Source organism: Schistocerca nitens, chromosome 9, assembly GCF_023898315.1.
Source record: "Schistocerca nitens isolate TAMUIC-IGC-003100 chromosome 9, iqSchNite1.1, whole genome shotgun sequence".
NCBI classification, from domain to species: domain Eukaryota; kingdom Metazoa; phylum Arthropoda; class Insecta; order Orthoptera; family Acrididae; genus Schistocerca; species Schistocerca nitens.
Genome location: NC_064622.1, coordinates 363,224,462 through 363,236,595, shown reverse-complemented (window position 1 = coordinate 363,236,595; position 12,134 = coordinate 363,224,462). Strand labels below are relative to the sequence as shown.

Here is a 12,134-nt window from a genome sequence, read left to right as displayed (position 1 = left end):
GGGTTGGTTTGGGTACACCTTGAGAAAACCAGATGGAGCCATTGAGAAAAAAGCATTCGAATGGAATCCCCAGGGAACAAGGAAGAGAGGGAGACCTAGGGACACATGGAAGAGGTCAGTGGAAGGGGAAGCAAAAAGAGTTGGCAAGACCTGGGCAGAATTGAGGCAATTGGCCAAAGACAGAGACGGATGGTGGGTTCTCCTGGATGCCCTATGCCCCCATAGGGGCCAAAAGGATTAAGTCAAGTAAGTCAAGACTTTATCTATCCGCTCAATTTTGACGTACTGTTGCACCTTCTTCTAAAATCATTGGAGGAAGTAGGAACCAAGTGACTGTACAAACTGGTGTGAAACTTGAGATCTATCTTCAGACAAGCGTGTAATTATCATCTATACAATCCCGAAGATGGATAGACAGGTAACCGTTAGAACTATCGCACAATCAGCTTAAAAGCTTATAACTGACAAGCCAGAACATTATTACCACTGCCCACCGTGACGTGAATGCCACCTGGTGGCATTTCTGGCCCGTGACCTGGTAAATAAAAATTATTTAACCGGAGCAGACATGGGCGGTGGATCACAATAGCGAAGATATATGTGCAAATGGGGATATGCATTGAGATAACCGACTTTAACAAAGGACACATTATTACGCAGGACTTGTGAACGAGTGTGTCAGAAACGGCGAAGCAGGTGACTGTTCACGTACTTCTGTCGTGAGTATCTACGGAAAGAGATCGGAGGACTACCACTAGGTGCTAAATCATTGGACGTCCACGACTCTTCACAGAAAGTGGGGTTTGGAAGCGTGTCTGCTCTGCAAAGCAGGATAGATGGCTGTCTGTGACATCCCTGCCGAAAGAGCACAATGCTGATGCTTGCGCAAGTGTCTCGGAACACACCATTCATCATACACTGTTCAACACGGAACTCCGCAGCACACCAGACGTACGTGTTCACATACTGACCCAACGACATCGTCTATTAGGACTGCAGTGGGCACGAGACCATCGGAATTCCACCGTCAATCAATGGAAACATGTCAGCTCTTCAAATGAATCACATTTTTGGTATACTAGGTCGATGGTCGTCTCCACAAACGTCTCATCGAGACGGACGGTGGCTCTAAACTTGCAGCGGGCCACGGACATATGCTGGCGTGAGAGTATTATGCTATGGGAGACATTCCTTGCGCTTACTTGGGACCTGTGGCAGTAAATGCTGCCAACCGCCAGCATCCCTTCATGCTTGATGTCTTCCCCGAAGGTGATTTCATCTTCAAGCAATATAATTGTCCCTGTCTCGTAGCCAGAACCGTGCTACAGGGGTTCGAGGAGCATTACAGTGACCTCACGTTAATGTCTCGGCGTCGAAATTCGCCTGATGTAAATCCTATAGAATATACCCAAGTCACTAGCGGACGCCATCACTACGTATACATGTTAACCGCTCGTTATTTATGCAAATTACGTGACCTGTTCATAGACATCTAATGACACATACTTCTACAAAACTGCCAACAAACTGTCGGATCCACGATACGCAGAATCAGTGATGTATTTCGTTCCAAAGGCGGACAGACAAACATGTGGTCACAATGTTTTGGTTCGTCAATGTATTCCCGATTACAGACAACCATAATATACAGAAGAATGAGAAAGAAATTGATACTATGTTAGATAACGATTAGTTTGGGTTTCAGAAACGTAGAGGTACCTGGGAGGCACTTCTGACATTGCGCACCGTAGTGGAAGCAAAACTTCAGAAAATCAAGACACCTTCATACGAGTTGACATAATAAAAGTATTCGATGGTGAAAAATGTTGCAAGATGTCCTAAATTCTCATGAAAACAAGAACAGGGTCTCCCATAGACGAGTAATGTTTAGTACCATATGCAAGAACCAACAGAAGTCAATAAGAATCGAAGACAAAGACCAAAGTGCACGGATTAAAAATGGTGTAATATAGAGATCCAGTTCTTCGCCCCCTAGTGATCAGTGTATAGACAGAAGAAGCAATGATGGAAGTAAAAGAAAGGTTCAAGAGTGCAATTAAAATTCACAGTGAAAGGATTTCAATGATAAGATCCGCTGATGATAATGGTATCTTGACAGCTCGCAGCAGTGCTGTCAGCTTTCAGCTGCGAAGCGCTGACGCTCGCAGGCGAAAACAGTAGTCTTCTATAGAGCTGTGAAAACACTGAACCGTTGCCATAGGGACGTTTAGAAAATTGCCTTAGGTTACTTGTTGACGTAGGCCCGCGATGCTGCCGCCCACAGATCACTGAAACAATCAGGGATCAACTTAGGCTGTCTCAAACATAGTACAGCTAAAGAAGGCCTTCCTGGCAAAAAATTGTCTATTAATATCAGACATAGCACTTACTTTGAGGGATAAATTTCAGAAAATGTGTGTATGGATTACATCGGTGTATGGTAGTGAATCATGACCTGCGGGAAAATTGGAGAAAAATCGAAGCGTTCGAGTCGCAGAGTTATAGACCGATGATGAACAATAAGTGGAATGATAAGAATGTACATGTTCTCTGCAGGATATGCGTGGAAACGGACATATGGTAAAGAGTGACAAGAAGTAAGCACACCATAATAAGACGTGTGTTAGGACGCCAGACAATAAGTTCCATGGTTCCAGAGGGAGTCGTAAGAGTAAAAATTGTAATAATCAATTCTTGTCATATCATATGAATAATGTCAACATTTTTGTACACGGCCATATGCAATTTATACGAGTAAATATAAATTCAAGAAAATTTACTGCAGAATATAAGATTATTCGTTAACGTCAGGGTTAAAATTGTAGACGAATTTGGGGATCGGAATATGTCTAACAATTAATCAAAAGGTGCACCAAACAAATATTCTAAGCTACATTTTTATTCTTTTTCTTTTCTTTTGCTTGCACATTTCTCCCGCAATGATGGAGGGTCGGCATGGTTAATCGGATCTGTCAAGGTTAATTGAAGGGGTTGCCACCCCGTAACACCCAGGATGGAATTAGTGTACCCCAACTATCTGTGTCTAGTGTAATCCATGGAATAGTGCAAATGTGTTCAGATGTCTGCGAGCCGTGGAACTGAGGCGGGACGTGGGGAACAGGCTGGTATTCACCTAGTGGGATGTGGAAAACCGCCTAAAAACCACATCCAGGCTGGCCGGCACACCGGCCTCCGTCTTTAAGCTGCTGGGCGGATTCGATCCGGGGCCGGTGTGCCTACCCGAGTCCAGGAAGCAGCGCATTAACGCTCTCAGCTAACCTGGCGGGTCCTAAGCTACATTTTTATGTGATCTCTAAATATTTACCGTTTCTGGTTTTTAATGAATCTAGAAACTAAATTTTTATGAATTATCTGCTTGACGAAACACATACCAATAACAGAGCGTGAAATAAGTATTTTCTGTTGGTTGTAAATGTAAAATACAAACGCGGAACAAGACACGGGTGCAGAAATGTTCGTTAACCGCTGGATTTGACGGTTCTTAACGAGGCCTTGCTTTTATTAAGTGATTTAAGCTGCTTTGTTACACCGGGGATATCTACTTCTATGTTTCTCATCTTGGCAGTTGTTCTTGACTGGAATTCAGGATTAAATGTGGCATGCTTTTTTCGTTGCTTCTGCAACAACGATCTGATCCGTTTTGTGTACCATGGGGGATCAATACCATCACTTATTAATTTATGTGGTATATATCTCTCAATTGCTGTTGGTACTATCTCTTTGAAAACATTCCACAACTTTTCTACACTTACATGTTCAGATCGGAAGGAGTGAAGACTGTCTCTTAGAAAGGCATTAAGAGCATTTAATCAGCTTTCTAAATAGATATACTTTATGTTTCTTTTTGATGGTTGTAGGTGTTACGGTATTCAGCCTAGCAGCAACTGCGTTGTGATCGCTAATCCCTGTATTCATCACGACACTCACTAATTGTCCAGCATTATTTGTTGTTAAAAGGTCAAGTAAGCTTTAGCAACCATTTACGCTTCGAGTGGGCTCATGAAGTAATTGCGCAAAACAATCAGTATTCGTCAATGCTTGCACCTTATAGTATTGGCAGATATGTGGCTGCTGTTCCCGTTTCCGTTCCTTACATAAGTATACTTAATAAATCTATTACTTACTAGATTAAAAAAAAAAAAAACGAACCGCAAGTTTTCGTACTGAGTGGCTTCAAAACCTTCAACTGAGTCGTTTACATACCAACATTACATATGTACCATGTACATGGTCTTCTTCTTTCAGTGTCCAAAAACAGCTACATTTGTGGATCAATTGTTCATAAAGCGCTTGTTTAGGAAATCAACGATTTACAGCTACACCTATTTTTCAAATATCGTCATTTCGTCATGATTACCAAGTACTACACAGTGAAATAAATATCTGAAAACAAAAGAGAACTGTATCATATTATTAAAAAAGTCTGTTTGTCTGTTTAATGTGTATAACTGTTGCGTTACATACTGACATCGGGTGTTAGGGCAGCTGTAGAATACAGAAAGTGGTCCTCAGGACCAGATGCTGTGAGGGATGAGAAGTAAGTCTACGGCTACGAATGTAAGGCATTCCATTCTTCTTACACTAATACATTTTCCAGGAATTCCTAACGGCCATGAGTGTTCAGCGTTCCCACTCAATTGGACGAACAGCTCCGAGCCAGTTTCCGAGACATACGTCCAGACATTTTATTGGACGCGGTTCTTGCACAGACTTTACAAGCGATAACTGAGCTATGAACCAAGCCTTTCCATTGCTATCTGCACCAGCTGAGACGCTGAGAAACAGATAGCTCCCCAAGGAACTCACGTATTCAGTTAAGAACCATTGGTAACCAATTTGATGAAAGCTAAGAGGAGGCCCCGAGGAAACAGTCTTCGGTGTTGTGCTTGGCAAAATCATTAAAGGCATTCTGTTGAGACAAAGGGATTCAATAACTACTGATATAAAGCCTTGGCCCAAGTAAATCTAAATTTACACTCCAAGACAAAAAGAAGACACGCTACGAAGAAATTATCCGAATGGGACGGAAATCTGTAGATGTAATTTACGTGTACAGACAAACAAATGATTAAAATTTCAGAAAAAATCGATGATTTATTCAATAGAAAGTTCTTCACAAACCGAACAAGTGAGTGACACGTTGGTCCACATCAGGCACTTATGCAAGCAGTTTCGCATTGTCATTTATTGAGAGATACGTTGGATGCCCTCCTAGGTGATATCTTGCAAATTCTGTTCAGCTGGCGAGTTAGATTGTTAAAACCTCGAGATGATTGGAAGGCCCTGCCCATAATGCTTCGAAAATTCACAGCAGGGGAGAGATCCGGTGACCTTTCTGGTCAAGTTAAGTTTTTGAAAGCGCGAACATAAGCAGTAGAAACTCTCGCTTCGTACAGGCTGGCATTATCTTGGTGAAGTGTAAGCCTACGCTAGCTTGGCATCAGAAGGGGACGTAGAATATCGTCGACGTACCACTGTGCTGTAAGGGTACTGCGGATGACAATCCAAGTGGTCCTGCTATGAAAATAAATGACACCCTAGATCATCACTCCTGATTCTCGGTAGTATGGCAGTCGACAGGCGGTTGGTATCCCAGCAATGTTCGAGGAGTTTTCAGACACGCATTCGCCCTGGAATCTCATCGTCTGGAGTAGAATTGTCTTCAGTGATGAGTCCCACTTCCAAAAGAGTCCTGATGGCCAGCACGGCCAGCACGTGACTGGAGACTCCGTGTACAGTGGTGGGATACGAACGTCACTGTCGCCAGCCATACGGCCCGACAAGCAGGTATGATGATCTGAGGTGCCATTTATTTTCATAGCAGAACCCCCTCAGTTCTCATCCGCAGCAACCTTACAGCGCAGCGGTACGTCGACTTTGTTCTACTACCCTGTTTGTTGCCCTTTATAGCAAGCCATTCTGGACTTACATTTCAGCAACATAACGCTCTCTTTCACATGGCGGGATTTCCTACTGCTTGTCTTCCTGCTTGCCAGACCCTGTTTCTACCAGCGACGTCGCTGGATCAACCCTCTAATTGAGAACGTTTGGAGCATTATGGGCAGGACCCCTCCAACCATCTCAAGATTTTGACCGTCTAATGCTGCAATTGGACTCTGTGTGATGCGATGTCACTCAGGAGGACGTCAAACAACTCTCTCAATCAGTGCCAAGCCGAATAACTCCTTGCATAATGTCCTAAGGTGGACCAATGCGTTATTGACTTGCTCAGTTTGTAAAACTGCTCTCTTGAATAAATAAAACAATTTTTCCGATATTTTATCATTTGTTGGTCTGTACATGTACATGGCATTTACCGATATCCATCCCATTCGAATAGCTCCCTTGTGGTGAGTTTTTCTTTTTTTTCTTTTTTTGCTTAGAATGTATTACAATCATTCTCAGTGTGCACAAGTCAAACTTTAACGTAGATCTTTATCGGGTATACGACAAATCGAACAGCTAATTAGAACGAATTAATTGTATTGAACAGGCATCAGTAAATCCGGCAAAATTTAGGGAAAAAACAATTAATACCCTAACAATTTAGGAAACATGGTCACTAATGTTTACATACTGATTGTAACATTATACCGAACGGAGAAAGGAAACTAGGAATGTAACTAAATTCCCTCGCGTAGTCACTGAGGAGCCCGGATCTATTTAATTGAGTGACGAAAAGCATCTAACTTCACTCTTCCGTAACCAGTCGATGTTGCCAAATAAACTGACCATAATCGATGTGTATATGTGCGAAGTGCGTACTGTAACGACGGTTGCCACCGCCACTTGTCAGACAATGTACAGACTGCCTCTCAGAGCAGACGTTCCGCATACTGCTGAAGCCCGTAAGGCTCCAGTCTTACTTCTGAATGAGTATTCTCTTCGAAATTATAGCACCGAGTCTTCTACTAGCAGTCGTAGCTCTAGGTAAGTCTCCACCGCGTCCCCTGTCCCTGCTCTGAGCTGTCCGCACCAGAAAACACACTACTGCAATAGAAGAAGGTGTGCCAGATTCTGGCGAATGATGTAACTATTAAGGCGCTATCTATTCTACGGCCGAGCAATTGGTTTAAAAAGTTCTTCTATCAATAGATTTCCCACCGACGCCATTTCTTGAATGTTCTGCCTGGCAATTCTATGTCATTTATTTCAGTTCGCCTATCCCTGGTTTTTCCGCGTACAAGATTACGAAAAAGTCAGCTCCTCGTCTCCTACCCTCGAGTATGTGTTAAGAACGTCTAATAAGAACACCTCCCAAATGGTTCAAATGGCTCTGAGCACTATGGGACTTAACATCTGAGGTCACCAGTCCCATAGAACTTAGAACTACTTAAACCTAACTAACCTAAGGATATCACACACATCCATGCCCGAGGCAGGATTCGAACCTGCGACCGTAGCGGTCGCGCGGTTCCGGATTGAAGCGCCTAGAACCGCTCGGCCAGAGAACACCTCCCACCTTTTGGTGGAGGAAATCGTCTCATCATTGTTTATGGCGTCAGACTGAAGCAACTTGTATTCTGTGGGGGATTGAATACACAATAAACGAATATGAGTAGCGTCGCTTACCTCTCCGTAGCAGAAAATGGAAATCTGTTTTCCATTTAACTTGCCTTCGCGGAAGTCACTGGACTAAGTGGAATGCCCTCTGCGAAGCGTACTTTGACCGAAGTGGGCTCTGGTTGTAACACAGCCATTTACTTGCTGTGAGTGACCCTCGCCATTGTTTCTCATTCTCGCAGTTTTAGCCAGATCCATTTAGTACGCACTGTCTTCCCCCGCTCCAAGGGAAAAAATTGTGGGTTCACCAGAATGGAACTTAGCAGAGCAATGTTGGTCGGCAGAGTATCTGCGCCCTGGCCCACTAGGGGCATAACCGTCCCGCTATTGGAAAGAGTCTGTGGTGTCACCACCTGTCATTTTGAACCTGTCTGCAAGGACCACAGCCCACAGCTCCAGCTGTGGCATAACGATGACGCCGGAAACCAAGGCTCACAAGCTATATTTACTACTCCGCATGAGAGTTCCCAATCATAACATCGAGGCCAATCTATAGAAAATATGGCTTGATGTTTACAATCACTGACATCATTACTTAGGCCGTGCGGTTAAAGGCGCTGCAGTCTGGAACCGCAAGACCGCTACGGTCGCGGGTTCGAATCCTGCCTCGGGCATGGATGTTTGTGATGTCCTTAGGTTAGTTAGGTTTAACTAGTTCTAAGTTCTAGGGGACTAATGACCTCAGCAGTTGAGTCCCATAGTGCTCAGAGCCATTTGAACCATTTTGACATCATTACTTAGATTAGCAACCATTACAAATCTATGGTCGAAATTATGACTATTACACTGATTAATGGAATTTAGGAAATAAAATGAGATGTTTGAAGAAGGAAATAGACTGACGCCTCTCTCCCTGACGGCAAAGGCAGTGCTGCGTTGTTCCACTATAGTCACAGCTAGTTCTCAGCAGTTTCTTCCCAAAAATATTCGATCCTCCAACTTAGGTGGATTAACCTCACCCAGTTTCTGCGAGACAAGTCCAGACGGCTTAATGAATATTCCCTTCCACAGACCTAATGGTTTGGGTAGTGTTGCATGGTTACCTTAGGGCCAGAGTACCTAGAAGTTCTTAATTCCATAAAGGATCAAGCGTTCTACTTAGGTGGACAAGGAGAACCCACTTGCTGTGAGACACGTCCAGACTCCTTCAAGATAGAGACTATGTATATATTTCATGTGGTATAGTCAATGCCCACACCGTGGCGCCTGCAGCTGCTTAGCCGCAGTCTTTACATCATAGAGCCAAAGGCCGGCGGCCTGCTTATGCGCAGCTCTGCACAGCTGTACAGCGCATGCGCGGGCCTCACACTCTGAGTGCCTCCGCGCTGTCATGGCAACTTCGGCCGGCGCCCTCCCGAGAGATAGTTACGTGAGGCCGCGCCGCCAATCATAACAGGACACGACAAGCGGACTCGGGTACGGCGGGCATATTCCTCCGCCACTCGCCCTATATAGCCGCTTACGCCGCCACGCCTGGCAGTCTCGTGTTGGGCTACCTACGTGCTACGTCGACGTCGCACCCCGGCACGACTCTACACTACGACTGTGTACCATACCGGACTTGGACTCTGCAGACCAGACGCTGCTCTTGATCAAGCACAAGTTTGTTGATATTGTGGAACTGTTGCCAATAAACAGAATTTGGAACTCACGCCAATCGTTATTTGTTGTTTCTCCAATCACGGATAAAACACTTCATAGCAGAGGCTGTGCTGCATTATTCCCTTTATAGTCAGAGTTTCCTGCAATTTCTTCCCAAAAATGTCTAGCCCTGTCACTTATGTGAGCCAACCTCACCCAGTTTCTGTGACACACATCCAGACTGCTTAGTGGCATGGCCCATTCACAGACCTGATCGTTTAGGCAGTGCTATATTGTTGCCCTTACAAACAGAGTTCCGAAGTATTTCAAAAACTTTCAGTCCTCCTAACTAGATGGACAAGCCCTTCCCAATTTCTATGAGACACGCCCAGACTGCTCACTGGCCATGGCTGTTTCAAAGACCTCATGGCAAAGGTTGTGCGGTTTCCTTCCCCTCAGTGTTCCCAGCAGGACTTTAATGTCCGACCACTTTTTGAGATCATTGCAGAAGGCTTGCGGTACTCACGGTGCAGGTCGAGACGAATGGTGGCCTCGCGCGGCTCCGCCAACCGCGTGTTGGTCGCCTGGCAGGTGAAGGCGGCGCCCAGGTCGCTGCGCGCCACCGCGCGGAACGTCAGCCTGTTCTCGATGACGTCACCCGCGTTCTTCTCGCACTCCTCGTCCAGCACCTCGCCGTCCAGCAGCCAGCGCACCCTCGGCTCCGGCTTGCCTGCCACATAAAACACACACCCGTCGTTCTTCTTTGATCCTGAGCTAAAATTCACCTGCAGTTTCACTTTATAACCTAAAGTGAGCAACTTTCCACCTCGTAGCGTCTGATACAACTTCTTAAACAAACATTTTCATCACCACACAGTAAGCTAGATAGTTCTGGACCCATATTCAACACACATACCACGCAAGTCACCATACGGTCTACGTCAGAAGTGCTCTGCTCGTCATTCTCTTTCGTTTTTGTGTGTCTATCCTTCTGACTGATGGTGTGTGGGACTTCACCCGTTCACTTGCGTAATAAGGTGAAACACCTAGGTGCCGTCATTTTAATGATCTTTTATTATACTGCAGCCAATGTCACCGACTCGGTACACGTTCTTCAGACATTAACCGACGCCGAGGGGGTGAACTCCAGTCGTATACACGATCCCATCAGTGGGCAACATCTATGAAATGGGTTCTGCAGAATACTGTAACAGTGATGTTGTGTCTGCAACCTTTGAGACACTGAAACTGGTGATAATACAATATAATAACATCAAAACTATGTCTCCAGAATGAGATTTTCACTCTGCAGCGGAGTGTGCGCTGATATGAAACTTCCTGGCAGATTAAAACTATGTGCCAGACCGAGACTCGAACTCGGGACCTTCGCTTTTCGTGGGCAAGCGCTCTGCCAACTGAGCTATCCAAGCACAACTCACGCTTCGTCCTCACAGCTTGACTTCTGCCAGTACCTCGTCTCCCACCTTCCAAACTTTATAGAATCTCTCCTGCGAACTTTGCAGAACTAGCACTCCTGAAAGAAAGGATATTGCGGAGACATGGCTTAGCCACAGCCTGGGGGATGTTTCCAGAATGAGATTTTCACTCTGCAGCGGAGTGTGCGCTGATATGAAATTTCCTGGCAGATTAAAACTGTGTGGCGTACCGAGACTCGAACTCGGGACCTTTGCCTTTCGCGGGTAACTGCTCTACCAACTGAGCTGAAGCTGTGAGGACGGGGCATGAGTCGTGCTTGGGTAGCTCTGTTGGTAGAGCACTTGTCCGCGAAAGGAAAAGGTCTCGAGTTCGAGTCTCGGTTCGGCAGACAGTTTTAATCTGCCAGGAAGTTTCATCAAAACGATATGTAAGTTAGTGGCAGCAGAATTTTCTTGTAGACAGTATTAAATGTCTGTTCTACGAACTTCGTCCATAATGTTTCGCGAGAAAGAAGGTCTCGTTCCTCCAGGGAGTCCCATTTTACTTCACGGAGCGTTCTCATAACATTCGCACGTGTATCAGATTTATAGATAACAAGTCTAGCAGTAGCTCTCTTAATGGTTCCAATGTCTTCCTTTAATCCGACCTAGTGAGGATCCCAAACACTCGAGCAGGACTCACGAGTGGGTATCACAAATGTACTATACGCGGCCTCCTTTCTAGGGTGTTACAAAAAGGTACGGCCAAACTTTCAGGAAACATTCCTCACACACAAGTAAAGAAAAGATGTTATGTGGACATGTGTCCGGAAACGTTTAATTTCCATGTTAGAGCTGATTTTAGTTTGTTCTTCCACCTACGCTCAATGGAGCACGTTATCATGATTTCATACGGGATACTCTACCTGTGCTGCTAGAACATGTGCCTTTACAAGTACGACACAAGATGTGGTTCATGCACGATGGAGTTCCTTCACATTTCAGTCGAAGTGTTCGTACGCTTCTCAACAACAGATTCGGTGACCAATGGATTGGTAGAGGCGGACCAATTCCATGGCCTCCACGCTCTCCTGACCTCAACCCTCTTGACTTTCATTTATGGGGGCATTTGAAAGCTCTTGTCTACGCAACCCCGGTACCAAATGTAGAGACTCTTCGTGCTCGTATTCTGGACGGCTGTGATACAATACGCCATTCTCCAGGGCTGCATCAGCGCATCAGGGATTCCTTGCGACGGAGGGTGGATGCATGTATCCTCGCTAACGGAGGACATTTTGAACATTTCCTGTAACAAAGTGTTTGAAGTCACGCGGGTACTTTCTGTTGCTGTGTGTTTCCATTCCATGATTATTGTGATTTGAAGAGAAGTAATAAAATGAACTCTAATATGGAAAGTAAGCATTTCTGGACACATGTCCACATAACAAACTTTCTTTCTGTGTGTGTGAGGCATGTTTCCTGAAAGTTTGGCCGTACCTTTTGTAACACTCTGTATATACAGGGTGTTTCAAAAATGACCGGTATATTTGAAAC

The 12,134-nt window shown here is 44.9% G+C and overlaps 1 protein-coding gene across 1 annotated transcript in view; it reads right to left on the bottom strand.

Moving 5' to 3' along the window:
- Positions 1-12,134, bottom strand: part of LOC126204242 (hemicentin-2-like) — a 308,103-nt gene that overhangs the window by 206,046 nt on the left and 89,923 nt on the right. The window contains exon 2 of the mRNA XM_049938636.1: positions 9,692-9,895. Coding sequence (XP_049794593.1) covers positions 9,692-9,895 — 204 coding nt within the window. The remainder of the gene's footprint in view (positions 1-9,691; positions 9,896-12,134) is intronic.